Source organism: Physella acuta, unplaced genomic scaffold (genome assembly GCF_028476545.2).
Source record: "Physella acuta isolate Inbredline_101_S28 unplaced genomic scaffold, ASM2847654v3 ptg000890l, whole genome shotgun sequence".
Classification (NCBI taxonomy): Eukaryota; Metazoa; Mollusca; class Gastropoda; family Physidae; genus Physella; species Physella acuta.
In genome coordinates, this window is record NW_026732407.1 from 1,561,029 (window position 1) to 1,588,406 (window position 27,378).

General features: G+C 33.1%; 4 protein-coding genes and 2 pseudogenes across 4 annotated transcripts; 3 read left to right on the forward strand and 3 right to left on the reverse strand.

The window, feature by feature from the left end:
- Positions 1 to 558: 558 nt before the first annotated feature.
- Positions 559 to 8,980, forward strand: LOC131952741 (COP9 signalosome complex subunit 2). The gene is made up of 13 exons (XM_059315557.1): positions 559 to 630; positions 5,022 to 5,135; positions 5,360 to 5,440; positions 5,641 to 5,766; positions 5,968 to 6,135; positions 6,234 to 6,338; positions 6,531 to 6,600; positions 6,985 to 7,084; positions 7,201 to 7,332; positions 7,618 to 7,715; positions 7,867 to 7,949; positions 8,497 to 8,555; positions 8,645 to 8,980. The coding sequence occupies exons 1-13, from the start codon at positions 580 to 582 to the stop codon at positions 8,787 to 8,789; spliced, it is 1,332 nt and encodes a 443-aa protein (XP_059171540.1). The 5' UTR covers positions 559 to 579; the 3' UTR covers positions 8,790 to 8,980.
- Positions 8,981 to 9,026: 46 nt separating this feature from the next.
- On the reverse strand, positions 9,027 to 12,390 carry LOC131952740 (glycerol 3-phosphate dehydrogenase-like). Its single transcript, XM_059315556.1, has 8 exons — positions 12,282 to 12,390; positions 11,532 to 11,678; positions 11,154 to 11,307; positions 10,627 to 10,833; positions 10,228 to 10,370; positions 10,008 to 10,126; positions 9,540 to 9,747; positions 9,027 to 9,345 (listed from the first exon to the last, which is right to left on the reverse strand). The coding sequence occupies exons 2-8, from the start codon at positions 11,675 to 11,677 to the stop codon at positions 9,096 to 9,098; spliced, it is 1,227 nt and encodes a 408-aa protein (XP_059171539.1). The 5' UTR covers position 11,678; positions 12,282 to 12,390; the 3' UTR covers positions 9,027 to 9,095.
- A 579-nt stretch (positions 12,391 to 12,969) lies between these two features.
- LOC131952777 (COP9 signalosome complex subunit 2-like) lies at positions 12,970 to 16,732 on the forward strand (annotated as a pseudogene).
- A 19-nt stretch (positions 16,733 to 16,751) lies between these two features.
- On the reverse strand, positions 16,752 to 20,297 carry LOC131952742 (glycerol 3-phosphate dehydrogenase). The gene is made up of 8 exons (XM_059315559.1): positions 20,190 to 20,297; positions 19,374 to 19,520; positions 18,994 to 19,147; positions 18,467 to 18,673; positions 18,067 to 18,209; positions 17,847 to 17,965; positions 17,283 to 17,490; positions 16,752 to 17,088 (listed from the first exon to the last, which is right to left on the reverse strand). Exons 2-8 carry the CDS (start codon positions 19,517 to 19,519, stop codon positions 16,839 to 16,841), a joined length of 1,227 nt encoding a protein of 408 aa, XP_059171542.1. The 5' UTR covers position 19,520; positions 20,190 to 20,297; the 3' UTR covers positions 16,752 to 16,838.
- Positions 20,298 to 20,877: 580 nt separating this feature from the next.
- LOC131952778 (COP9 signalosome complex subunit 2-like) lies at positions 20,878 to 23,879 on the forward strand (annotated as a pseudogene).
- A 37-nt stretch (positions 23,880 to 23,916) lies between these two features.
- Positions 23,917 to 27,201, reverse strand: LOC131952743 (glycerol 3-phosphate dehydrogenase). Its single transcript, XM_059315560.1, has 8 exons — positions 27,113 to 27,201; positions 26,374 to 26,520; positions 26,029 to 26,182; positions 25,504 to 25,710; positions 25,117 to 25,259; positions 24,897 to 25,015; positions 24,432 to 24,639; positions 23,917 to 24,244 (listed from the first exon to the last, which is right to left on the reverse strand). Exons 2-8 carry the CDS (start codon positions 26,517 to 26,519, stop codon positions 23,995 to 23,997), a joined length of 1,227 nt encoding a protein of 408 aa, XP_059171543.1. The 5' UTR covers position 26,520; positions 27,113 to 27,201; the 3' UTR covers positions 23,917 to 23,994.
- Between the last annotated feature and the right edge of the window lie 177 nt (positions 27,202 to 27,378).

The window sequence follows — 27,378 nt, forward strand, 5'->3', positions numbered from 1 at the left end:
AAGTGTATATTATATTCGTTGGATTCATTAATTCTGTTGTGATTGTGATACAAGTGTGCCGAAATTGGTGCATTATTTTTGTTTTTTGTGTAAACTTACCCCTGTGATTTCCCTATATATTGACCAATATATCAGCAACAAATAATTGGTTACATCGTGTGTTTTATTTTATCCTATTGTATGTACCTAAGAATATTTATTAGAAACTTAAAAAGTCATATATAATTACATATTTTAGATATTAAACATGGCTGTAATTGTAGTTTGTTATTTATAAAACTTATCGGCCTTTTGTCTTGTCGGCCTTTTGGATATCGGCATTTTGTCTTGACGGCCTTTTGGATGTCTACCGTTTGGCAGTCGGCCTTTTGTCTTGTCGGCCTTTTTTCCATGTCAGCCTTTTGTCCGTGTTGGCCTTTTGTCCGGATCCCCTTTCCCTGCCGACGATTCGCATCGCCAAACGGGCAGACTAGATCGTGTGCGCAGTGCGAGGAACACTTTTTCTTTAGAGAAACACAAATAATATGGTTAAAAAAACTGGCAACCGGTTAAAACGAAAATAATAAAAAAGCCAACAAGATGTCAGACGACGAGTTTATGTGTGGTGACGATGAGGAAGAATACGATTTGGTAATTTCTGCTCTACTATTAAGGATAAATAGATTATGCCAATTAAATTAATTGTATTATGGGTTAACAGCCGTTACATTAGATCTTTAGTATACTAGTTATAACTAGTTTAAAGATGCTGGAATGTTTGGAATTGGAAGTTAGCAGTTAGCTCAGCTGAGCTACAAACAGTTACTGCCGGTTACACTTACTTACAGTTATTTAACAACAGCAGTAACTAAGTAGACTCTAGATCTATTAACTTAGTAAGTTGCTATTGGTCTAATCTAGAGTAAAGTTCCACGCGCGGTCACACATAGCGGAAAATTCCAAATTCCCGATTTTCATCGGGCGCTATTTTATAACCGTTTCACACAGAAACAAACCGAAAGCACTGTATTACTCCGCTGCCATTCTACTGTAATATGTATGAGTCATTTTGTATTCCTACGCATAGTATTTAAGATATTCATGTTTTAGTGACGTCCCTCCTTGCGATATTTTTTTCCCTTTTTTTTTTGCCTGCGTACGCAAGAACCTGCTTGCCAACGAGCGTATTGTATACGTTTTGATCCAATTTTAATAATTGAAATAAATATTTTACACACTTAAACGTGTTGTTGATTGTATTATTAATTAATAGATTGCAAAAATAATAATTAAAAACAAGTTAATTAAATTAATTAAAGACATTAAAAGTTGACCCAGTGATGACTCAAGGGACGCAACTATAATAATCATAACAAAGGGACGTAACAACCACTAAAAGACATAACGTAACATTTGCTTAGATATGCTTGTATGTAGAGACACAAACTAGATTTAGAAGAAGTAGATGATCGAAATAATTTAAAACAGCAGAAAAAAATAGAAAGTATACAGATTCTAGGCTTAGTTTGAAATATAGAGCATCTAGAACTAGGCTAGTCTAGCTCAAGTCGTTGGTTACGCAGCGATGTGAAACCACCGTAATCGACACCCAAGCTGCGGCCACCCCTATTTACCTATCAGGTTGCTTTATTAGCCTTATCTATCGTATGTACAGTGTCCCGCATATATTGTAGAAGCTATTTATAGTTAACCTAGTTATAAAAAGCTTTGATTGGTTGGTTTTATTCATCTCATCCGGGACCTAGTGTTTTTCATAGGGGGAACTAGAACCGCCTACGACGTCATACCTCGAAACTTTAAAATTTAAAAACTCGACTTCCAGAAGGAGAAAAACAAAAGAATTTGACCTGGATATATTTAGAAATGGACAGGTTTACAGCAGATATCGGTAGTTTCGTATAAAACATCAAAACAAATATTGTACGAAGCGATAAACAGGCGATGATCGCACCGGTGTTTTAACCGCGCGTGGAACTTTACTCTAATTCTAATCTAGAGACTGGCGAGGTGTTATGTTAAGAGTCCAATTACTCAGCTGCATAAAGGGTCATTAAGGCAGACAGTAAAGTTCTAAATTCTAAAAGTGGGCCAAAAAGGAGTAGGCCCTAGCTAGAGTTAAATCTATGTCAATTTAATGAATTTATTATTTATGATTGATTAGTAGGCCTAACTTCTAACTAAATTAGTATGATTAGACTTTGTTTAGACATACTCAAAATCTAGATCAAGGCCAATTGTAAATTAAATTATTAATTTAATTATATTTGGCCTGATTTCTAGGCAAATTTTTAAATATTAGCCTACTTTGAGTTGATCTATTAAATTAGTCTACTAATTAGGCCTACTAATAATTAAGGCCTACTGTCTGAAGGGGGGGGGTTAGTAGAATGTAAGGCATGAAGTGGCTAAACTATTAAAATTATTTGGCTCTAAATGTGAGACAAATTGTAAAACATAACTTAAGCCAAGCCTACCTGCGAAATAGTGGGTAGGCCTATCAATCTATGCCTATATATTATTTACAGGCCTATTTACAGGGCTTAAAAACATTGTGTTGGATTTACGTTTTTAGTATTAACTTGTCTTAGTTTTGATTTATGAGAAAGAGTTAGACATGCTATAGTAAATAAACCAGTGGATTACCCCCTGAACAAGAAATGTTTTTTTAATCTTATCTTGAAATATCATAAAAAGCATTCTGTAAAATTCTGTTTACTTTACTCACTAATATCTTAATTTTAATCATGATAGAAATCTACATAAGAAACAATATACAATATGTGATGTAAAATATAGGCTTAACTTAAAACAGGCATCACAATATTACAATTGATCAATTGCAAGCAGATACATATGCAAATTCCAAACATATTCATTCAGATAGGGAGTGATGAGGATTAAGTTAGTAATAGTCTACTAGAGTAATGTACGTTGAAGGCACAGACTTGAGTTCAATCCTAGTTCCTTTACAAAGCAATAATGTAGGTTAATGAACAAATGGAAACACTAAGGATGTTACTTACCACAAAACACATAAATTACTGATAGCAGCACCAGAATGTTATTTGGTTGGTATCACATTAAATCTCTTTTTTAATATGTACCTTTACATTTTCAATTTGTTTAGAACCTAATTATTGGCAGTAAAGATAATATAATTAGATAAGCTATGCAATGGCAGTTTCTATCTGTTCAATTTAGTATTCTGATTACTGTAATATTTGGGAACAGTGCATTACCCCCCCCCCCCCCCCCCACGAGTAATTAGCCCCTGTCAATTACCCTCCCGCCAATTACCCCCGCCCAGTAGGACATTTACCCCTCCCCCCCACGGACACAGCTTAAGGTAGGGATAGAGTTAGGGTTAGGCTTAGAGTTAGTGTTATGGTCAAGGTGAGGATTAGGGCTTGGATTATGGTTAGTCTTATGGCTAAAACCAATGTATAGAGCTGGTTTTGGTTGTGTGTTAAGGGGATATGCTATGTTTTTTTCTATTTTTTACATTTTAAGATCTAAAGCCTTTTGAATACTTTAATCATATTTGGCATATAAAAGTAAGTATTAAACAGCAAAAAAAAAGGGTCGAAGACAATTTTGGTTGTCATGGAAACCAAAAAACCTCCGCCATTTTGAATTTTTCGGTACTTTTAAAAATGCTAAGGCTTTTTTATTTATGCATCTTTAGCAATCAAATTTAAACTGCTTATATTTCAGTATATATTAAAACTTTTGTCACGACAACTTTTTGAAATAATTACTAGTAAGAATTTTACAAGGTCTAAAAAATTGTACCCTTTTTAGTATTCAAAAGTTTCAAAATGTGCATATTAATTACCAAATACTTTTTTTCTATGAAAGCAATCACAATTCCCTCGTGACAAAAGTTGTATTGTCGCATCAAGAACAGTTACTGAAATTATGGTTTGCATTGTTTAATAAATAAAAAAGTAGTAGGCTTTTTAGTGTTAAAAACATGCGAACTGAGAAAAACAGCCAAAAGTAACGAAAACTAGGTCAGGAAAGTACCATATCTGTGTAAACTGCAAAGCCGATTGTAAGCTTTGGGTGTTTCCGAGATGCAGGAAATTAAGTTTATTAAATACATGAGAAATCCAGCTTTCCAATGATGTCAAATACAATATAATGACGGATATAAAACTTTTCATAGAGAGCTTGTAAGATTGGGAAAAATTGATTATTTTTTAATTAATAGGGTCATAAAAATCGTAATTCAAACACATAAAATATTTTTTTCTCTTTAAAGTTATTATTTTCTATATACAAAAATGGACAAAGTATCCAAAAGTCCAAGAAACCCATCATGACGAAAAACAAGAAATTTTGTGATTTTTTTCCGCGCATATCCCCTTAAGTTATAGGCACAAGTGAATGCTAAGGTTTTGGTCATTTTTTTAAGGTTAGGATTAAGTAAATATATAGGTTTAGAGTTTGAGTTAGAGTTAGGATCATAACTTGAGGGGGGGGGGGGGGATAATGTCCTGTAGCCGTAATATTTATAATGTACCTTATTTTACTGCAAACTAGATGGTCAGTAGTACAAAAGTATTTAGAGTATGTAAACATGCAAGAGAGAATTATGAACATAAATCCCTATAATAATGTAATAATACCTAATAAATCGTTATTCTACTTTTTCATAATGGTTGTTTTTTTATAGCTGATAGCTGATAGTGATACCTACCCAAACAGTGATACTTGCAGAAAAATTATGTTAAAACATATTGTAATACTGTAAACTTAGCAGACTATTTAAATATTTTAAAATTAAGTTTACATTGAAGTATCATTAACAAACTACTGGTATTACATTATTGATGTGGGTAATGTTAATTTAAAAAAATACTCTTCTTTAGAGCCACTTTTTATAATTTTTAAATTAACTTTTAAGTTTTGTAAGTTAGTATAATGAAATTGTATAACTCTATAAGTTTGATTGTTGATAGATGAAATGGCTAGTCGCTTGATATTAACAGTGGACATGGCTGTCTTTTATTTTACAGGTGTATTCTGAGGAAAGTAACTCTGAGCCAGATGTTGATCTAGAAAACCAGTATTATAACTCAAAAGCACTCAAAGAAGATGATCCAAAAGCAGCTTTGGAAAGTTTTCAAAAGGTGAGTTTGAACGTTTTCATTTTAATTTCCAAAAATAAATGTTTGTTTGCTTTTGATTAATGGAGAACAATGTTTTATTGATGTTAAATGTAAAATAGATTCTTCCTCTGAAAATCTGAACTTACAATAATTATTATGATTAAATCATGATTTAACATTATAAAAAAGAGGGAAATATGCTTCTAATTAAGGATTCCCTTAATGTATTTTGATTGATTTATTAGGTTCTTGAACTTGAAGGCAAGGAAAAGGGAGAATGGGGATTTAAAGCTTTAAAGCAAATGATTAAAATCAATTTTAGATTGGTAAGTTCTATTTTATTTTTTGGTATCATAAGTAAAATATTATTCTTAATACTATACACATTTTGTTTTAGGCCTATAAAACTAAGCTAATCTCATTAAAAAAACTCCATGCAGAATTTTTTGCTAGTGAGTTGTCTATGCCAAATTATTTTCTGTATTGTAAATTATAAGGCTATAATTGTATATGTTTCATACTGTAGAACAATTATGATGAGATGATGATAAGATACAAACTGCTTCTGACCTACATAAAATCTGCTGTAACAAGGAACTACTCAGAGAAATCAATCAATTCAATTTTGGATTATATTTCAACTTCAAAGCAGGTAATGCATTTCTGTTTATGTTTTCAGTCTTGTCTTCACAGTTATGCATGTAGACTGGTTTATAAGACTGTCACAAATTTAAGAATTATGATATACATGTACCTAAAAAAAGGTTTTCAAGCTATTCTAATTATAAACTTAAATATGCTTTTGCTATATTGACATGTGTAAATCTGATTGTGATTTGTGTGTCTGTACTAGATGGAACTGTTACAAGACTTCTATGAAACAACTTTAGATGCTCTAAAGGAAGCAAAAAATGAAAGGCTGTGGTTTAAAACCAACACAAAACTTGGAAAGCTGTATTATGACAGGGGGGACTATCCTAGGTTACAGCGTATCTTGAAGCAGCTACATCAGTCTTGCCAGGTATGTACCTTTTTCCAAAAATACTAATCTTTGAACTGAATTCCTCATCATATTTTATATATTTATCTCAATAAAGTGTTTTTATTGTGTATATCTAGACAGACGATGGTGCTGATGACTTAAAAAAAGGAACCCAGCTGTTGGAGATTTATGCCTTGGAAATCCAGATGTACACAGCTCAGAAAAACAACAAAAAATTAAAGGTAATACCCAGAAGATTGATTTAACTTGTAATTATTAAACATTTAGTGTATCATATCTCATTATTAACAGGAGTGTTTTATCTTTTTTCTTGTATAGGAGTTTTATTCAAGTAAAATTAAAATGTATTCTTAAATAGGAATTAGCTCAAGACTTTCTGCTAAGTTTAATTTTTTATATATTTTCTTCATTAGGCACTTTATGAACAATCATTACATATTAAGTCAGCTATTCCTCATCCACTGATCATGGGAGTTATTCGAGGTAATCGTTTAGTCAAATAAACAGATAAAAATGCACATTGATAATTAACCATATTGTCCTCAAAAATTGAAGCTAAGCAGCTCTTGTATTTCATATACACTGTGACTGTTACTCTGGTTTAATGATGCAAATTATAAATTAACACTCCTAAAATAAATTAAAAAAAAACAATGTTAGACTGTGTGGAGCAGAATGAAACCCTTGTTAATTGTAGCTGAAGTACCAAATGTGTGTCATGATAGATAGATAACTTAAAGGAGACCATGGCATGTGTTCTCTACAATACTTTCCTAATGTCTTATGTTACTTCAATATGTTGAATTATATTTATTGTATCCAACATTTGTGATTTACTAAACATTTGAATTTTTTTTTCACACTTAGAATGTGGTGGAAAAATGCATTTAAGGGAAGGGGAATATGAGAAAGCACATACAGATTTCTTTGAGGCATTCAAAAACTATGATGAATCAGGCAGTCCAAGGTAGTTTAAACTGATAAATTTTATTTATAAATCTAAAACAATAGTTTGAAAAATATTCTAATGTAATTAAAAAAATGAAAATTCCAAATATGATTTTAATGATTCATTTCCCAAAGGAGAACCACTTGTCTTAAATATCTTGTTCTGGCCAACATGCTTATGAAATCTGGCATCAACCCATTTGATTCACAAGAAACAAAACCATATAAGAATGATCCAGAGATATTGGCAATGACTAATCTAGTCAGGTAATTAAAATATGTTTCTGTATTAGATTTCTTTTAAGAATCAGTGATTGTTTTTTATAACTATATGGTCAACAGGTCTTAAAACTCATGTTAAAACTTTATCTTCCTTTAGAGAAAAAATTATATACCATCATTTCTTTTTCGTATTACTTCTTGTTGACTTAATTGTAGTCAAATGCAGTTTTTTTGCCTGTTATTTTTTCCAGTTTTTCATCTTTTATTTATGTACGTGAATTATTGTAAAATATTTTTTGTAACTCTTTAAAAAAAAATTGTTCTTGGCAGTGCCTACCAGAATAATGATATTAATGATTTTGAAAAAATACTGAAAACTAACAGACAGAATATAATGGAGGATCCTTTTATTAGAGAACATATTGAAGGTAATTTTCCTCTTATGTCAAACTATTAAGCACTACAGCCTAGAATTACAAACTAGTGCATGTTATGTAGGCTATTGGAACCATATAAAATGCTTTTTTGTGTACTATTAGTCTATGGTATTTGATGAAAATGAAAATATATTTTCCCCAGATCTTTTAAGAAATATCCGTACCCAGGTACTAATCAAACTAATCAAGCCATATACAAGAATTCATATTCCTTTCATTTCAAAGGTATGTATTCATTTTTAAATATTTATAAAATGTTTCTTGGTAGTGCTATTCCATCAGGAGCTGATAATTTCACAGTGAAATGTGGATCAGATTAGTTCAATTTGCAATTTGAGTGTGGGATTAAAATTCTAGCTCTTTCTCATGTGTCCCGACATTAGTGGAATTGTTTCACAAAAATATGTCTCTTATTCTGTCAAACGTTCAAAAACACAATTACAATAGTTTAGAGAGGTACTGTAACACGGCAACCCTTCATCATTGATGCCTAAGATTCTTTTTTTATTGACTATTCAAAGTGGTTGCAAACACTTGTCATGTCTGCTTAGGTCTGACCATGGCACCTGAATGAATGTTGATTACATTGTTTCGATAAGTTGTTTAAGAATGGATTAGAATATTTTTAAGTACATAAAAACAGTTTCAGATTCCATAAAATATTGTTTAATAAAAGACTGTTAATAATTCTGTATAAATAAATAAAAAATTCTATGCTACCACAGACTGTAAACTTCTAGTACTAACTTCATATTTTTTTCTCTTTTACCAGGAATTAAATATAGATGCAGTTGAGGTGGAAAACCTGTTAGTTTCATGTATTTTAGATAAGTAAGTAACTTCTTTATTAGTACAGTTTAGTTATATGTGGGTTTTTATCACTGTTTTTGACTAATTTGAGATTTAAAACTATTCAACAGTACAGTGAATGGAAGGATAGATCAGGTGAACCAAGTGCTTGAACTGGATCGTGAATCCACTGGAACTGCTCGTTATAATGCCCTGGATAAATGGACAACCCAGTTACAGAGCCTTCACCAAGCCGTGACCAGCAAAATTGCTTAGTTGTCCACTTGTTTGGTATCTAACTGGCAGAAGGATGAAAGCTTTTATATCAGATGATCATTTTATAAAGGATACCTTTTAGATGCAGTGTTCACTCACTTTCCAGTGTCCCAACATCATGCTATTTTATGTATCTGAATGTTAAAACTGTAAATAAATGGTCTTAATGATTTCAGTTTTGTTTTGGTACACATATTTTTTTCACATGTTACAAGAAATAAACAATATCATTAGGTAAAATAAATATTTGGCTTTATTCATGTAACAGTTTAAGTCAATTGCTGTTTGCCTTAACAATTATCCATTTCATAGTTTACTAGAACTGTTCTGGTTACCATACAAAAATAATGGATGAGCGATCTTGTAATGACATCCATCTATACTGACAGATGACTTGTCTGAGCCTAGGCACCAGTCCATTTCTGAAATCTGACAGGTCGTCCCCCTTGTTGGTTCCAAGCACAGATCAGTCACAAGTCTTTCACTGACATACTGACCAATGCCAAGAGAGCCTGACACCCCAGTTGACCTTATTCCACCTACAGTCACCCAGTTACTGACAACAAAAATAAATTTTATGAAATGGCAAAAGAAGTTAACACAAAAATATATTACCCATCACTGAGAATGTAAATGCAAGTTGTTGGGTACTTTACATAAATCTATTTAACTATCCAAGCTTAGGGAACAGATCTAATGCTAGTGAACACTTAAAATGTAAGTGAACAGATTGAAGTGATTTGTTCTTACATTTGTGGATGTGTCCTGATTTGGTAGTCTTTGAACTGTGTGGCAGGTCTGAGACCCAGGTACTGACCAACAGGCGGATGGCTGTCCAGCTCTGGGATCAAGCTGCCAGCCTGCATCTTAAGTGACGAGTGAATTTTTGGGTCACATGTTGGCTGGCTTCCTCTAGCCACGTCTTCAGCTGTTGGCCCAATGATTAAGTTGTTGTAAACTGAAATTTAACATGGGAAACATGATTCTGTTTATAACAAAATCTTCAGAAATGAAAACTTAACTGATCAAAATTTTGCAAAAAAACTTGTGAGGTACTGAGGTCAACTAAACAGTTAAAGCAAACATCTTTATCAAAATTTTAATTAATCAAACGTTTTTGCTTGTAGCATTCCCTGTATAAGTATTAATAAAGACTGATAATTTATATTAATTCTATTTTTAGCAAGAAAAACATTTTTAAAAACCAATGATAATTACCAGAATTAAAGAGAGCAATTCCTTTTGATTTATCAGATGGAACAGGAAAGATAATAGAGTCAAGGAAATTGCTTGCACTCTTTCCAAACACACAGTACTGTCCTTTTCTAGGCTGGATGCTGATGAAAGAAAACTTATCAGGTTTAACTGAATCATTACTACTAAATATTCATTCATTTTTGCTGTCATATGTTAAGATATATCAGTAAACTTTAAGCACCTGAATGAGTTGATGCCAACCAGAGAATCCACTTTATCCCCATATAGTCCAGCACAGTTAACTGTTGCTTGGACTTTAAACAAACCACGGCTTGTTGTTAAAATTCCATCTTTGAAGCCAGTAACTTCACAATTTGTACAAATCTAAAAAAAAATGTTTATTTAAAAAAAGAAATAAAAACCCCATAGAACAATGTATTATTTTAGTAAAAATGATAAAATCACTTTTTATTTTTTCTCCAGTATAAGAGCCAGCAAATTAAAATGAATGATTAAAATTGAGTTCTCTGAACGTTATGCATTTATAATAATTAATTTATATGGAAAGCCTGTTGTGCAAAAAAATAATCTTTTAATTAAAAAAGTAGCGGGAATTAATCATCAGCAAGTATATTTTCACCTTAGCTCCCAACCTTACAGCCTGTTGAGCATAAATAATTCCAAGTAAACTTGAATCAACAACACATTCACCAGGTATGCTCAAAGCACCTTTCATTGTTTGCTTCAGGTGAGGTTCTCTTTTGCGGAGGTCGCTTTGATTCAGATAATAGACACTGTCAATTCCAGCTTTATGTGCATTCTCTTTTATCAAGGGAATTTTTCTATTCTGTAAAAAGCACATGATAAATTCAACACTCTATCTGAGACTTCATAAGTTCTGTTACAGAACCAGATGTTTATTTTAACAGTTCATAAGATAAAACTTCAGACAGAATCTTTATGAATATTATATGAATTCTTGACCTGATAATTATTATGTTACAATCTAGTCCCTTTCACTTTTTTTGTTTTAAATTCGATTAGGAGAAAAAGGTTTTAATGCCCAAGATGCCTGCTTATATAACAAGTCTCAAATGGTTTATTCAGTTCTATTTGTCTCAAATGTTTATAGTTTGTGTAGTGACTCTAAAAGATAATAAAAGTCACCTCTTCATCAGTCCAGGCTATTACAATAGCACCACATTTTCTATGTGGAATGTTACACTTTTTAATCAGCTCAAATATCACTTCCTGAGTGCTTTTGATACAATGCTGCTCAAGACTGAAGAGTGGGGCATCAAAGCCAGTAACAAGCATGCCACTAAGGGAGGAATCATAGTTTGCTTCAATCATTTTAAAATAAAATGGTTTTTGTTGTTACGGCATAGGCCTAATTTTGAAATTCTACTTTATTTGGCAATTTAACAATTTGAATTTTAACATAACCAGTGTCCTCCCCCAAAAGTTTCAAATGCCCCCCCCCCCCCCCTCTCTCCCCGGAAAAAATTGTCTGAAAGAAAAATACACTGGTAGCCAAGGTGTTACCTGTTTCCAGCACTGGCACCTGTCATAATGTCCGAACTTTTCTCCAACAAGACGCACCTGAAGCCCTGCCGTGACAACTCAAATAAAACAGCACATCCTACTACGCCACCTCCTACTATGCCAACATCATAATCTGTTTCTGACATTCTTTTGGAAAGAAAAACAAAAAGTAAAATACTATAATATTCAAATAAAAAATGTTTACTCTGTTGGTAGTCTTAAATTCAATTTAAAAAATCCCAACTAAAACAATTCACAAAGGAATGTGATGGCCTTGCCAGAAGATCTAGACTAATCAGTGACAACCAACTTTTCCTAGTGTTACCTTTGAGGTGCACTTAAATTTTTGGGGTAGACACTGGTTAAAGTAGGTCTATATATTTACTGAAATTATTTATCTTTTCTATATTGCTTCCCCTGGTGATTTTGCTCTGAGGGTAAAAAAATGGGAGGAGGGGGGGGGGGGGGGGTTGATCTGTAATGAATAATGTCTTACACACAGACAATCTTTTTTCTAAGATGCATTGAAGTTGTGTTTAAGACCCTTATCTTTTATATATTTATATTGATCTAACTATTATACCACATTAAATTAATTTTGAAGATCTAAGTTCTACAACTCTTCACTAAAGAAAAAAAACAACAACTACTTGATTTAATCTAGAGTAATTAAGAGTAATCAGATATTCTAGATCTGGTTGGTTGAGCGTTTAGTCTGTGGTCAGTATACAGTAATTTTAAAAAATTTACTTTTATAATTTTGAAAATGCACTTGTATGTTGATCCAAATGTAATCTAGAATCTAGATCTGGATTTAGCAGCTGGAATTTAACTTTCACTACCGTATCTTCTAAAAGATTAAAGGTCTCTCGTAAAATTACCACAGTGGTTTCCCTTGGACCACATAATGAAAATTCATGTAAATTGTGACATAGGGAGCGGGTTGGGTGTGCATGTGTTTGTTTAGACTTTAGACTGAAGATAAAACTAAGAATACTAAGATTAAGATAAGGAAGAAGGTTCTGAATAACTAGATATAATGTATTGAGTTTTATTTTTAAAAAGAAGATAACGCTTAATTCATTTTATTTCTTTGTAAAATTCTCTAATAATTGCTCTAATGATTGCTGTTACCTCTTATAATACTATAAACTATTAATACAACTCTCATTTTGGGATCCACAGGTGACCCTTGCCTACACCACTGGTTGTACCAGGTAGGCTACTTAGAACATACATATTACATAAGGATAAACTACAGGGCCAACTAAAACACAGAATTACCATTCCTTAAGCGTCTGGTCTGCAAAAAATGCAAATTCCCTGTGAAAATAAACCAGTTCGGACATCAACTACTGAGCCCAGGTGTTTGTAAATCTTTTGTTCTAGATCTAGCTTGTTCTGTCTGTCTTACTCCAGTTGTTTATGTGCCCTCAACATGTCACATACATCAGGTATTTTAGTTAAGAAAAACAATGTTTATGCATACAAACACTAATTTTAAGCTGGTTCTAAAAATAGGTACTGTAAAATTTGGTTTTTTATTGCAACAAACATTCCAGAAAACCTGGCTGATAGCTGTAGAGGATTCAAATCTATCTGATAGCTGTAGAGGATTCAAATCTACCTGATAGTTGTAGAGGATTCAAATCTACCTGACAGTTGTAGAGGATTCAAATCTACCTGATAGTTGTAGAGGATTCAAATCTACCTGATAGTTGTAGAGGATTCAAATCTACCTGATAGTTGTAGAGGATTCAAATCTACCTGATAGTTGTATAGGATTCAAATCTACCTGATAGTTGTAGAGGATTCAAATCTACCTGATAGTTGTAGAGGATTCAAATCTACCTGATAGTTGTAGAGGATTCAAATCTACCTGATAGTTGTAGAGGATTCAAATCTACCTGATAGTTGTAGAGGATTCAAATCTATCTGATAGCTGAAGAGGATTCAAATCTATCTGATTTTATGAAATGGCTAAAGAAGTTAATACAAAAATATATTACCCATCACTGAGAATGTAAATGCAAGTTGTTGGGTACTTTACATAAATCTATTTAACTATCCAAGCTTAGAGAACATATCTAATGCTAGTGAACACTTAAAATGTAAGTGAACAGATTGAAGTGATTTGTTATTACATTTTTTTTCACACTTAGAATGTGGTGGAAAAATGCATTTAAGGGAAGGGGATGATGAGAAAGCACATACAGATTTCTTTGAGGCATTCAAAACTATGATGAATCAGGCAGTCCAAGGTATTTTAAACTGATACATTTTATTTATAAATCTAAAACAATAGTTTGAAAAATATTCTAACGTAATAAAAAAAAAAGAAAATTCCAAATACGATTTTAATGATTCGTTTTCCAAAGGAGAACCACTTGTCTTAAATATCTTGTTCTGGCCAACATGCTTATGAAATCTGGCATCAACCCATTTGATTCACAAGAAACAAAACCATATAAGAATGATCCAGAGATATTGGCAATGACTAATCTAGTCAGGTAATTAAAATATGTTTCTGTATTTCTTTTAAGAATCAGTGATTCAGACTGTTTTTATAACTAAATGGTTAACAGGTCTTAAAACTCATGTTAAAACTTTATCTTCCTTTAGAGAAAAAATTATATAGATCTACCATCATTACCTTTTTGTATTAGATTCCTACTTCTTGTTGACTTAATTGAAGTCAAATGCAAAGGTTAGTTTAACAAGTGGATAAATAATTACCTTTTTTCAAGTTTTTTGCCCGTTATTTTTCCAGTTTTTTATCTTTTATTTATGTACGTGAATTATTGTAAAATATTTTTTGTAACTCTTTAAAAAAAAAATTGTTCTTGACAGTGCCTAACAGAATAATGATATTAATGATTTTGAAAAAATACTGAAAACTAACAGACAGAATCTAATGGAGGATCCTTTTATTAGAGAACATATTGAAGGTAATTTTCCTCTTATGTCAAACTATTAAGCACTACAGCCTAGAATTACAAACTAGTGCATGTTATTATGTAGGCTGTTGGAACCATATAAAATGCTTTTTTTGTGTACTATTAGTCTATGGCAGGGGCCTCCAAACTACGGCCCGCGGGCCGGATGCGGCCTGCGAGGTCCTCTCATCCGGCCCGCGGAGATCATTTTGTAACCGGAAAAAACCGTTTGTTGGTGATGGCTGAAGAACTTTGTCCAGAAAAATCAAAGACATGCCTGGAAGAAACTGGCCCCCGAACTGAAATTTGATAGTCAATGCGGCCCTCGGACTGAAAAGTTTGGAGACCCTTGGTCTATGGTATTTGATGAAAATATATTTTCCCCAGATCTTTTAAGAAATATCCGTACCCAGGAACTAATCAAGCCATATACAAGAATTCATATTCCTTTCATTTCAAAGGTATGTATTCATTTTTAAATATTTATAAAATGTTTCTTGGTAGTGCAATTCCATCAGGAGCTGTTAATTTCACAGTGAAATGTGGATCAGATTAGTTCAATTTGCAATTTGAGTGTGGGATTAAAATTCTGGCACTTTCTCAGGTGTCCCGACATAAGCGGAATTGTTTCACAAAAATATGTCGTTTATTCTGTCAATAAGCATGAAAAAGTTCAAAAAAACAATTACAATAGTTTAGAGAGGTGTAACGGACACCTATCTACCAGCCAGATAGATGGTGAACGCCCCCGGATTCTTTCTTGTGGTTATATGCAAATGACCTAAAGCATAAATGAATGAACACTAACTCAACAACACACTAGGGCTCGATTTCGATGTCTAGGGAAAACTAGTGAAACTATTGAAGTTAACAACTCATTCAATCTGCATACAACCTTTAATAAGCGAACACAGTTGTGGCAGAACACAAGGTTAAACAAGATAAAATATTTAGTTTAGAAAATAACAAAACCCAACTTACAAAGCGTAGGAAAAAATACTATCACAGATTCTAACACTGTATAAAAATAGCCACAGGTCACACAACACTGCTATAGCATCAAGAATCACTTGGCGACAAGTAATATAATAGTAGAACACTTAAACAACTTAAGAATGCATAGCACACTCAGGACTTAAGCTCTCTCACGTTCAAATGGTCAGAATGGATTGCCGGACAAAATGGACGGCCTGGTCAAGATGGACTGCCTCGTGCTGCCTGTGGGCGATCTAGTTAAAGACTTCGGCAACAGGGGAGGTTATCCTCAACTCATGTGGCCATTGGTTGGGATGGTCATCTGATCTGAATCAATCAATCAGATCTTGATGGAAAATTTCTTAGTCTTAGACACTCTTAATAAGACAGTGGAAAAAACCCGGTTGTTGCACCATCAATCCATATATGGTATTCATACAATGTCAAACTAAAACATTACTAGACCTAAGTAGGTCACAGAGGTAATGAAACATGGCAACCCTTCATCATTGATGCCTAAGATTCTTTTTTTATTGACTATTCAAAGTGGTTGCATGTCTGGTTAGGTCTAACCATGGCCCCTGAATGAATGTTGATTACATTGTTTCGATAAGTTGTTTAAGAATAGATTAGAATATTTCTAAGTAAATAAAAACAGTTACAGATTCCATATTTTTAAATAAAAGACTGTTAATAATTCTGTATAAATAAATAAAAAAATTCTATGCTACCACAGACTGTAAACTTCTAGTACTAACTTCATATTTTTTTCTCTTTTACCAGGAATTAAATATAGATGCAGTTGAGGTGGAAAACCTGTTAGTTTCATGTATTTTAGATAAGTAAGTAACCTCTTTATTAGCACAGTTTAGTTATGTGTGGGTTTTTATCACTGTTTTTGACTAATTTGAGATTTAAAACTATTCAACAGTACAGTGAATGGAAGGATAGATCAGGTGAACCAAGTGCTTGAACTGGATCGGGAATCCACTGGAACTGCTCGTTATAATGCCCTGGATAAATGGACAACCCAGTTACAGAGCCTTCACCAAGCCGTGACCAGCAAAATTGCTTAGTTGTCCACTTGTTTGGTATCTAACTGGCAGAAGGATGAAAGCTTTTATATCAGATGATCATTTTATAAAGGATACCTTTTAGATGCAGTGTTCACTCACTTTCCAGTGTCCCCAACATCATGCTATTTTATGTATCTGAATGTTAAAACTGTAAATAAATGGTCTTAATGATTTCAGTTTTGTTTTGGTACACTTATTTTTTCACATGTTACAAGAAATAAACAATATCATTAGGTAAAATAAATATTTGGCTTTATTCATGTAACAGTTTAAGTCAATTAATGTTTGCCTTAACAATGGGAAATTTTTAAAAATCTATTTTATAGTTTACTATTACTGTTCTGGTTACCATACAAAAATAATGGATGAGCGATCTTGTAATGACATCCATCTATACTGACAGATGACTTGTCTGAGCCTAGGCACCAGTCCATTTCTGAAATTTGACAGGTCGTTCCCCTTGTTGGTTCCAAGCACAGGTCTGTCACAAGTCTTTCACTGACATACTGACCAATGCCAAGAGAGCCTGACACCCCAGTTGACCTGATTCCACCTACAGTCACCCAGTTACTGACAAAAAAAATAAATTTTATGAAATGGCTAAAGAAGTTAACACAAAAATATATTACCCATCACTGAGAATGTAAATGCAAGTTGTTGGGTACTTTACATAAATCTATTTAACTATCCAAGCTTAGGAAACAGATCTAATGCTAGTGAACACTTAAAATGTAAGTGAACAGATTGAAGTGATTTGTTCTTACATTTGTGGATGTGTCCTGATTTGGTAGTCTTTGAACTGTGTGGCAGGTCTGAGACCCAGGTACTGACCAACAGGCGGATGGCTGTCCAGCTCTGGGATCAAGCTGCCAGCCTGCATCTTAAGTGACGAGTGAATTTTTGGGTTACATGTTGGCTGGCTTCCTCTAGCCACGTCTTCAGCTGTTGGCCCAATGATTAAGTTGTTGTAAACTGAAATTTAACATGGGAAACATGATTCTGTTTATAACAAAATCTTCAGAAATGAAAAACTTAATTGATCAAAATTTTGCAAAAAAAACTTGTAAACTGAAATTTAACATAGGAAACATGATTCTGTTACATAGCAAAATCTTCAGATGAAAAACGTAACTGACCAAAATTTAGCAAAAAACTTGTGAGGTACTGAGGTCAACTAAACAGTTAAAGCAAACATCTTTATCAAAATTTTAATTAATCAAACGTTTTTGCTTGTAGCATTCCCTGTATAAGTATTAATAAAGACTGATAATCTATATTAGTTCTATTTTTAGCAAGAAAAACATTAAAAAAAAAACAACCAAAATTACCAGATTTAAAGAGAGCAATTCCTTTTGATTTATCAGATGGAACAGGAAAGATAATAGAGTCCAGGAAATTGCTTGCACTCTTTCCAAACACACAGTACTGTCCTTTTCTAGGCTGGATGCTGATGAAAGAAAACTTATCAGGTTTAACTGAATCATTAATACTAAATATTCATTCATTTTTGCTGTCATACGTTAAGATTTGTCAGTAAACTTTAAGCACCTGAATGAGTTGATGCCAACCAGAGAATCCACTTTATCCCCATATAGTCCAGCACAGTTAACTGTTGCTTGGACTTTAAACAAACCACGGCTTGTTGTTAAAATTCCATCTTTGAAGCCAGTAACTTCACAATTTGTACAAATCTAAAAAAAAAATGTTTATTTAAAAAAAGAAATAAAAACCCCATAGAACAATGTATTATTTTAGTAAAAATGATAAAATCACTTTTTATTTTTTCTCCAGTATAAGAGCCAGCAAATTAAAATGAATGATTAAAATTGAGTTCTCTGAACGTTATGCATTTATAATAATTAATTTATATGGAAAGCCTGTTGTGCAAAAAAATAATCTTTTAATTAAAAAAGTAGCGGGAATTAATCATCAGCAAGTATATTTTCACCTTAGCTCCCAACCTTACAGCCTGTTGAGCATAAATAATTCCAAGTAAACTTGAATCAACAACACATTCACCAGGTATGCTCAAAGCACCTTTCATTGTTTGCTTCAGGTGAGGTTCTCTTTTGCGGAGGTCGCTTTGATTCAGATAATAGACACTGTCAATTCCAGCTTTATGTGCATTCTCTTTTATCAAGGGAATTTTTCTATTCTGTAAAAAGCACATGATAAATTCAACACTCTATCTGAGACTTCATAAGTTCTGTTACAGAACCAGATGTTTATTTTAACAGTTCATAAGATAAAACTTTAGACAGAATCTTTATGAATATTATATGAATTCTTGACCTGATAATTATTATGTTACAATCTAGTCCCTTTCACTTTTTTGGTTTTAAATTCAATTTGGAGAAAAAGGTTTTAACGCTGAAGATGCCTGCTTATATAACAAGTCTCAAAGGGTTTATTCAGTTCTATTTGTCTCAAATGTTTATAGTTTGTGTAGTGACTCTAAAAGATAATAAAAGTCACCTCTTCATCAGTCCAGGCTATTACAATAGCACCACATTTTCTATGTGGAATGTTACACTTTTTAATCAGCTCAAATATCACTTCCTGAGTGCTTTTGATACAATGCTGCTCAAGACTGAAGAGTGGGGCATCAAAGCCAGTAACAAGCATGCCACTAAGGGAGGAATCATAGTTTGCTTCAATCATTTTAAAATAAAATGGTTTTTGTTGTTACGGCATAGGCCTAATTTTGAAATTCTACTTTATTTGGCAATTTAACAATTTGAATTTTAACATAACCAGTGTCCTCCCCCAAAAGTTTCAAATGCCCCCCCCCCCCCCTCTCTCCCCGGAAAAAATTGTCTGAAAGAAAAACACACTGCATGTAGCCAAGGTGTTACCTGTTTCCAGCACTGGCACCTGTCATAATGTCCAAACTTTTCTCCAACAAGACACACCTGAAGCCCTGCCGTGACAACTCAAATAAAACAGCACATCCTACTACACCACCTCCTACTATGCCAACATCATAATCTGTTTCTGACATTCTTTTGGAAAGAAAAACAAAAAGTAAAATACTATAATATTCAAATAAAAAATGTTTACTCTGTTGGTAGTCTTAAATTCAATTTAAAAAATCCCAACTAAAACAATTCACAAAGGAATGTGATGGCCTTGCCAGAAGATCTAGACTAATCAGTGACAACCAACTTTTCCTAGTGTTACCTTTGAGGTGCACTTAAATTTTTGGGGTAGACACTGGTTAAAGTAGGTCTATATATTTACTGAAATTATTTATCTTTTCTATATTGTGTGTGTGTTGGGTGGGGGGGGGGGAGAATGAAGTGCTCCAGAGACATATGCCCCCCCCCCCCCCCCCCCGCTTCCCCTGGTGATTTTGCTCTGAGGGTAAAAAAATGGGAGGAGGGGGGGGGGTTGATCTGTAATGAATAATGTCTCACACACAGACAATCTTTTTTCTAAGATGCATTGAAGTTGTGTTTAAGACCCTTATCTTTTATATATTTATATTGATCTAACTATTATACCACATTAAATTAATTTTGAAGATCTAAGTTCTACAACTCTTCACTAAAGAAAAAAAACAACAACTACTTGATTTAATCTAGAGTAATTTAAGAGTAATCAGATATTCTAGATCTGGTTGGTTGAGCGTTTAGTCTGTGGTCAGTATACAGTAATTTTAAAAAATTTACTTTTATAATTTTCAAAATGCACTTGTATGTTGATCCAAATGTAATCTAGAATCTAGATCTGGATTTAGCAGCTGGAATTTAACTTTCACTACCGTATCTTCTAAAAGATTAAAGGTCTCTCGTAAAATTACCACAGTGGTTTCCCTTGGACCACATAATGAAAATTCATGTAAATTGTGACATAGGGAGCGGGTTGGGTGTGCATGTGTTTGTTTAGACTTTAGACTGAAGATAAAACTAAGAATACTAAGATTAAGATAAGGAAGAAGATTCTGAATAACTAGATATAATGTATTGAGTTTTATTTTTAAAAAGAAGATAACGCTTAATTCATTTTATTTCTTTGTAAAATTCTCTAATAATTGCTATAATGATTGCTGTTACCTCTTATAATACTATAAACTATTAATACAACTCTCATTTTGGGATCCACAGGTGACCCTTGCCTACACCACTGGTTGTACCAGGTAGGCTACTTAGAACATACATATTACATAAGGATAAACTACAGGGCCAACTAAAACACAGAATTACCATTCCTTAAGCGTCTGGTCTGCAAAAAATGCAAATTCCCTGTGAAAATAAACCAGTTCGGACATCAACTACTGAGCCCAGGTGTTTGTAAATCTTTTGTTCTAGATCTAGCTTGTTCTGTCTGTCTTACTCCAGTTGTTTATGTGCCCTCAACATGTCACATACATCAGGTATTTTAGTTAAGAAAAACAATGTTTATGCATACAAACACTAATTTTAAGCTGGTTCTAAAAATAGGTACTGTAAAATTTGGTTTTTTATTGCAACAAACATTCCAGAAAACCTGGCTGATAGCTGTAGAGGATTCAAATCTATCTGATAGCTGTAGAGGATTCAAATCTACCTGATAGTTGTAGAGGATTCAAATCTACCTGACAGTTGTAGAGGATTCAAATCTACCTGATAGTTGTAGAGGATTCAAATCTACCTGATAGCTGTAGAGGATTCAAATCTACCTGATAGTTGTAGAGGATTCAAATCTACCTGATAGTTGTATAGGATTCAAATCTACCTGATAGTTGTAGAGGATTCAAATCTACCTGATAGTTGTAGAGGATTCAAATCTACCTGATAGTTGTAGAGGATTCAAATCTACCTGATAGTTGTAGAGGATTCAAATCTACCTGATAGTTGTAGAGGATTCAAATCTATCTGATAGCTGAAGAGGATTCAAATCTATCTGATTTTATGAAATGGCTAAAGAAGTTAATACAAAAATATATTACCCATCACTGAGAATGTAAATGCAAGTTGTTGGGTACTTTACATAAATCTATTTAACTATCCAAGCTTAGAGAACATATCTAAGCTAGTGAACACTTAAAATGTAAGTGAACAGATTGAAGTGATTTGTTATTACATTTTTTTTCACACTTAGAATGTGGTGGAAAAATGCATTTAAGGGAAGGGGATGATGAGAAAGCACATACAGATTTCTTTGAGGCATTCAAAACTATGATGAATCAGGCAGTCCAAGGTATTTTAAACTGATACATTTTATTTATAAATCTAAAACAATAGTTTGAAAAATATTCTAACGTAATAAAAAAAAAAGAAAATTCCAAATACGATTTTAATGATTCGTTTTCCAAAGGAGAACCACTTGTCTTAAATATCTTGTTCTGGCCAACATGCTTATGAAATCTGGCATCAACCCATTTGATTCACAAGAAACAAAACCATATAAGAATGATCCAGAGATATTGGCAATGACTAATCTAGTCAGGTAATTAAAATATGTTTCTGTATTTCTTTTAAGAATCAGTGATTCAGACTGTTTTTATAACTAAATGGTTAACAGGTCTTAAAACTCATGTTAAAACTTTATCTTCCTTTAGAGAAAAAATTATATAGATCTACCATCATTACCTTTTTGTATTAGATTCCTACTTCTTGTTGACTTAATTGAAGTCAAATGCAAAGGTTAGTTTAACAAGTGGATAAATAATTACCTTTTTTCAAGTTTTTTGCCTGTTATTTTTCCAGTTTTTTATCTTTTATTTATGTACGTGAATTATTGTAAAATATTTTTTGTAACTCTTTAAAAAAAAAAATTGTTCTTGACAGTGCCTAACAGAATAATGATATTAATGATTTTGAAAAAATACTGAAAACTAACAGACAGAATCTAATGGAGGATCCTTTTATTAGAGAACATATTGAAGGTAATTTTCCTCTTATGTCAAACTATTAAGCACTACAGCCTAGAATTACAAACTAGTGCATGTTATTATGTAGGCTGTTGGAACCATATAAAATGCTTTTTTTTGTGTACTATTAGTCTATGGCAGGGGTCTCCAAACTACGGCCCGCGGGCCGGATGCGGCCCGCGAGGTCCTCTCATCCGGCCCGCGGAGATCATTTTGTAACCGGAAAAAACCGTTTGTTGGTGATGGCTGAAGAACTTTGTCCAGAAAAATCAAAGACATGCCTGGAAGAAACTGGCCCCCGAACTGAAATTTGATAGTCAATGCGGCCCTCGGACTGAAAAGTTTGGAGACCCCTGGTCTATGGTATTTGATGAAAATATATTTTCCCCAGATCTTTTAAGAAATATCCGTACCCAGGAACTAATCAAGCCATATACAAGAATTCATATTCCTTTCATTTCAAAGGTATGTATTCATTTTTAAATATTTATAAAATGTTTCTTGGTAGTGCAATTCCATCAGGAGCTGTTAATTTCACAGTGAAATGTGGATCAGATTAGTTCAATTTGCAATTTGAGTGTGGGATTAAAATTCGGGCACTTTCTCAGGTGTCCCGACATAAGCGGAATTGTTTCACAAAAATATGTCGTTTATTCTGTCAATAAGCATGAAAAAGTTCAAAAAAACAATTACAATAGTTTAGAGAGGTAATGAAACATGGCAACCCTTCATCATTGATGCCTAAGATTCTTTTTTTATTGACTATTCAAAGTGGTTGTATGTCTGGTTAGGTCTAACCATGGCCCCTGAATGAATGTTGATTACATTGTTTCGATAAGTTGTTTAAGAATAGATTAGAATATTTCTAAGTAAATAAAAACAGTTACAGATTCCATATTTTTAAATAAAAGACTGTTAATAATTCTGTATAAATAAATAAAAAAATTCTATGCTACCACAGACTGTAAACTTCTAGTACTAACTTCATATTTTTTTCTCTTTTACCAGGAATTAAATATAGATGCAGTTGAGGTGGAAAACCTGTTAGTTTCATGTATTTTAGATAAGTAAGTAACCTCTTTATTAGTACAGTTTAGTTGTGTGTGGTTTTTTATCACTGTTTTTGACTAATTTGAGATTTAAAACTATTCAACAGTACAGTGAATGGAAGGATAGATCAGGTGAACCAAGTGCTTGAACTGGATCGGGAATCCACTGGAACTGCTCGTTATAATGCCCTGGATAAATGGACAACCCAGTTACAGAGCCTTCACCAAGCCGTGACCAGCAAAATTGCTTAGTTGTCCACTTGTTTGGTATCTAACTGGCAGAAGGATGAAAGCTTTTATATCAGATGATCATTTTATAAAGGATACCTTTTAGATGCAGTGTTCACTCACTTTCCAGTGTCCCCAACATCATGCTATTTTATGTATCTGAATGTTAAAACTGTAAATAAATGGTCTTAATGATTTCAGTTTTGCTTTGGTACACATATTTTTTTCACATGTTACAAGAAATAAACAATATCATTAGGTAAAATAAATATTTGGCTTTATTCATGTAACAGTTTAAGTCAATTAATGTTTGCCTTAACAATGGGAAATTTTTAAAAATCTATTTTATAGTTTACTATTACTGTTCTGGTTACCATACAAAAATAATGGATGAGCGATCTTGTAATGACATCCATCTATACTGACAGATGACTTGTCTGAGCCTAGGCACCAGTCCATTTCTGAAATTTGACAGGTCATTCCCCTTGTTGGTTCCAAGCACAGGTCTGTCACAAGTCTTTCACTGACATACTGACCAATGCCAAGAGAGCCTGACACCCCAGTTGACCTTATTCCACCTACAGTCACCCAGTTACTGACAACAAAAATACATTTTATGAAATGGCTAAAGAAGTTAATACAAAAATATATTACCCACCACTGAGAATGTAAATGTAAGTTGTTGGGTACTTTACATAAATATATTTAACTATCCAAGGGAACAGATCAAATACTAGTGAACTTAAAATGTAAGTGAACAGATTGAAGTGATTTGTTCTTACATTTGTGGATGTGTCCTGATTTGGTAGTCTTTGAACTGTGTGGCAGGCCTGAGACCCAGGTACTGACCAACAGGCGGATGGCTGTCCAGCTCTGGGATCAAGCTGCCAGCCCGCATCTTAAGTGACGAGTGAATTTTGGGGTCACATGTTGGCTGGCTTCCTCTAGCCACGTCTTCAGCTGTTGGCCCAATGATTAAGTTGTTGTAAACTGAAATTTAACATGGAAAACATGATTCTGTTACATAGCAAAATCTTCAGATAAAAAACGTAACTGACCAAAATTTAGCAAAAAACTTGTGAGGTATTGGTCAACTAAATAGTTAAAGCAAACATCTTTATCAAAATTTTAATTAATCAAACGTTTTTGCTTGTAGCATTCCCTGTATAAGTATTAATAAAGATTGATAATCTATATTAGTTCTATTTTTAGCAAGAAAAACATTTTAAAAAAACAACCTAAATTACCAGATTTAAAGAGAGCAATTCCTTTTGATTTATCAGATGGAACAGGAAAGATAATAGAGTCCAGGAAATTGCTTGCACTCTTTCCAAACACACAATACTGTCCTTTTCTAGGCTGAATGCTGAAGAAAGAAAACTTATCAGGTTTAACTGAATCATTACTACTAAATATTCATTCATTTTTGCTGTCATACGTTAAGATTTGTCAGTAAACTTTAAGCACCTGAAAGAGTTGATGCCAACCAGAGAATCCACTTTATCCCCATATAGTCCAGCACAGTTAACTGTTGCTTGGACTTTAAACAAACCACGGCTTGTTGTTAAAATTCCATCTTTAAAGCCAGTAACTTCACAATTTGTACAAATCTAAGAAAAATGTTTATTTAAAAAAAGAAATAAAAACCCCATAGAACAATGTATTATTTTAGTAAAAATGATGAAATCACTTTTTATTTTTTCTCCAGAATATGAGGTAGCCAGCAAACTAAAATGAATGATTAAATTTGAGTTATCTGAACTTTATGCATTTATATGTATTGTCTATTGTGCAAAAAGTATTCTTTTAATAAAAAGAGTAGCTGGAATTAATCATCAGCAAGTATATTTTCACCTTAGCTCCCAGCCTTACAGCCTGTTGAGCATAAATAATTCCAAGTAAACTTGAATCAACAACACATTCACCAGGTATGCTCAAAGCACCTTTCATTGTTTGCTTCAGGTGAGGTTCTATTTTGTGGAGGTCGCTTTGATTCAGATAATAGACACTGTCAATCCCAGCTTTATGTGCATTCTCTTTTATCAAGGGAATTTTTCTATTCTGTAAAAAGCACATGATAAATTCAACACTATCTGAGACTTCATAAGTTCTGTTACAGAACCAGATGTTTATTTTAACAGTTCATAAGATAAAACTTTAGACAGAATCTTTATGAATATTATATGAATTCTTGACCTGATAATTATTATGTTACAATCTAGTCCCTTTCACTTTTTTGGTTTTAAATTCAATTTGGAGAAAAAGGTTTTAACGCTGAAGATGCCTGCTTATATAACAAGTCTCAAAGGGTTTATTCAGTTCTATTTGTCTCAAATGTTTATAGTTTGTGTAGTGACTCTAAAAGATAATAAAAGTTACCTCTTCATCAGTCCAGGCTATTACAATAGCACCACATTTTCTATGTGGAATGTTACACTTTTTAATCAGCTCAAATATCACTTCCTGAGTGCTTTTGATACAATGCTGCTCAAGACTGAAGAGTGGGGCATCAAAGCCAGTATGAAGCATGCCACTAAGGGAGGAATCATAGTTTGCTTCAATAATTTTAAAATAAAATGGTTTTTGTTGTTAAGGCATAGGCCTAATTTCAAAATTCTACTTTATTATGCAGTTTAACTATTTGAATTTTAAGTGAAATTTTCCTTATTTGGTACTATTTTTACAATGCTTAAAATAAAAACACACTGGTAGCCAAGGTGTTACCTGTTTCCAGCACTGGCACCTGTCATAATGTCCGAACTTTTCTCCAACAAGATGCACCTGAAGCCCTGCCGTGACAACTCAAATAAAACAGCACATCCTACTACGCCACCTCCTACTATGCCAACATCATAATCTGTTTCTGACATTCTTTTGGAAAGAAAAACAAAAAGTAAAATATAATATTCAAATAATTTTTTTTTACTTTGTTGGTAGTCTTAAATTCAATAAAAAAAATCCCAACTAAAACAATTCACAAAGGAATGTGATGGCCTTGCCAGAAGATCTAGACTAATCAGTGACAACCAACTTTTCTTAGTGTTACCTTTGAGGTGCACTTAAATTTTTGGGGTAGACACTGGTTAAAGTAGGTCTATATATTAACTGAAATTATTTATCTGGTGATTTTACTCTGAAGGCAAAAAAAAAGTGTGAAGGGGGGGGGGGGGGGGGGGTTGATCTGTAATGAATAATGTCTCACACACAGACAATCTTTTTTTAAGATGCATTGAAGTTGTGTTTAAGACCCTCATCTTTTATATATTTATATAGATCTAACTATTATACCATATTAAATTAATTTTGAAGATCTAAGTTCTACAACTCTTCACTAAGACTAAAGAAAAAAAATTACTTGATTTAATCTAGAGTAAACTTAAGAGTAATCAGATATTCTAGATCTGGTTGGTTGTGCGTTTAGTCTGTGGTCAGTATACAGTAAAGTAATTAAACAATATTTTACTTTTATAATTTTCAAAATGCACTTGTATGTTGATCCAAATGTAATCTAGATCTGGATTTAGCAGCTGGAATATAACTTTTCACTACCGTCTCTTCTAAAAGGTTAAAGGTCCCTCGTAAAATTATCACAGTGGTTTCCCTTGGACCACATAATGAAAATTCATGTAAATTGTGACAGTCATAGGGAGCGGGTTGGGTGTGCATGTGTTTGTTTAGACCAGGGGTTGCCAACATTTTTTTTTACTCTAGAGCACATTCTAAAATATC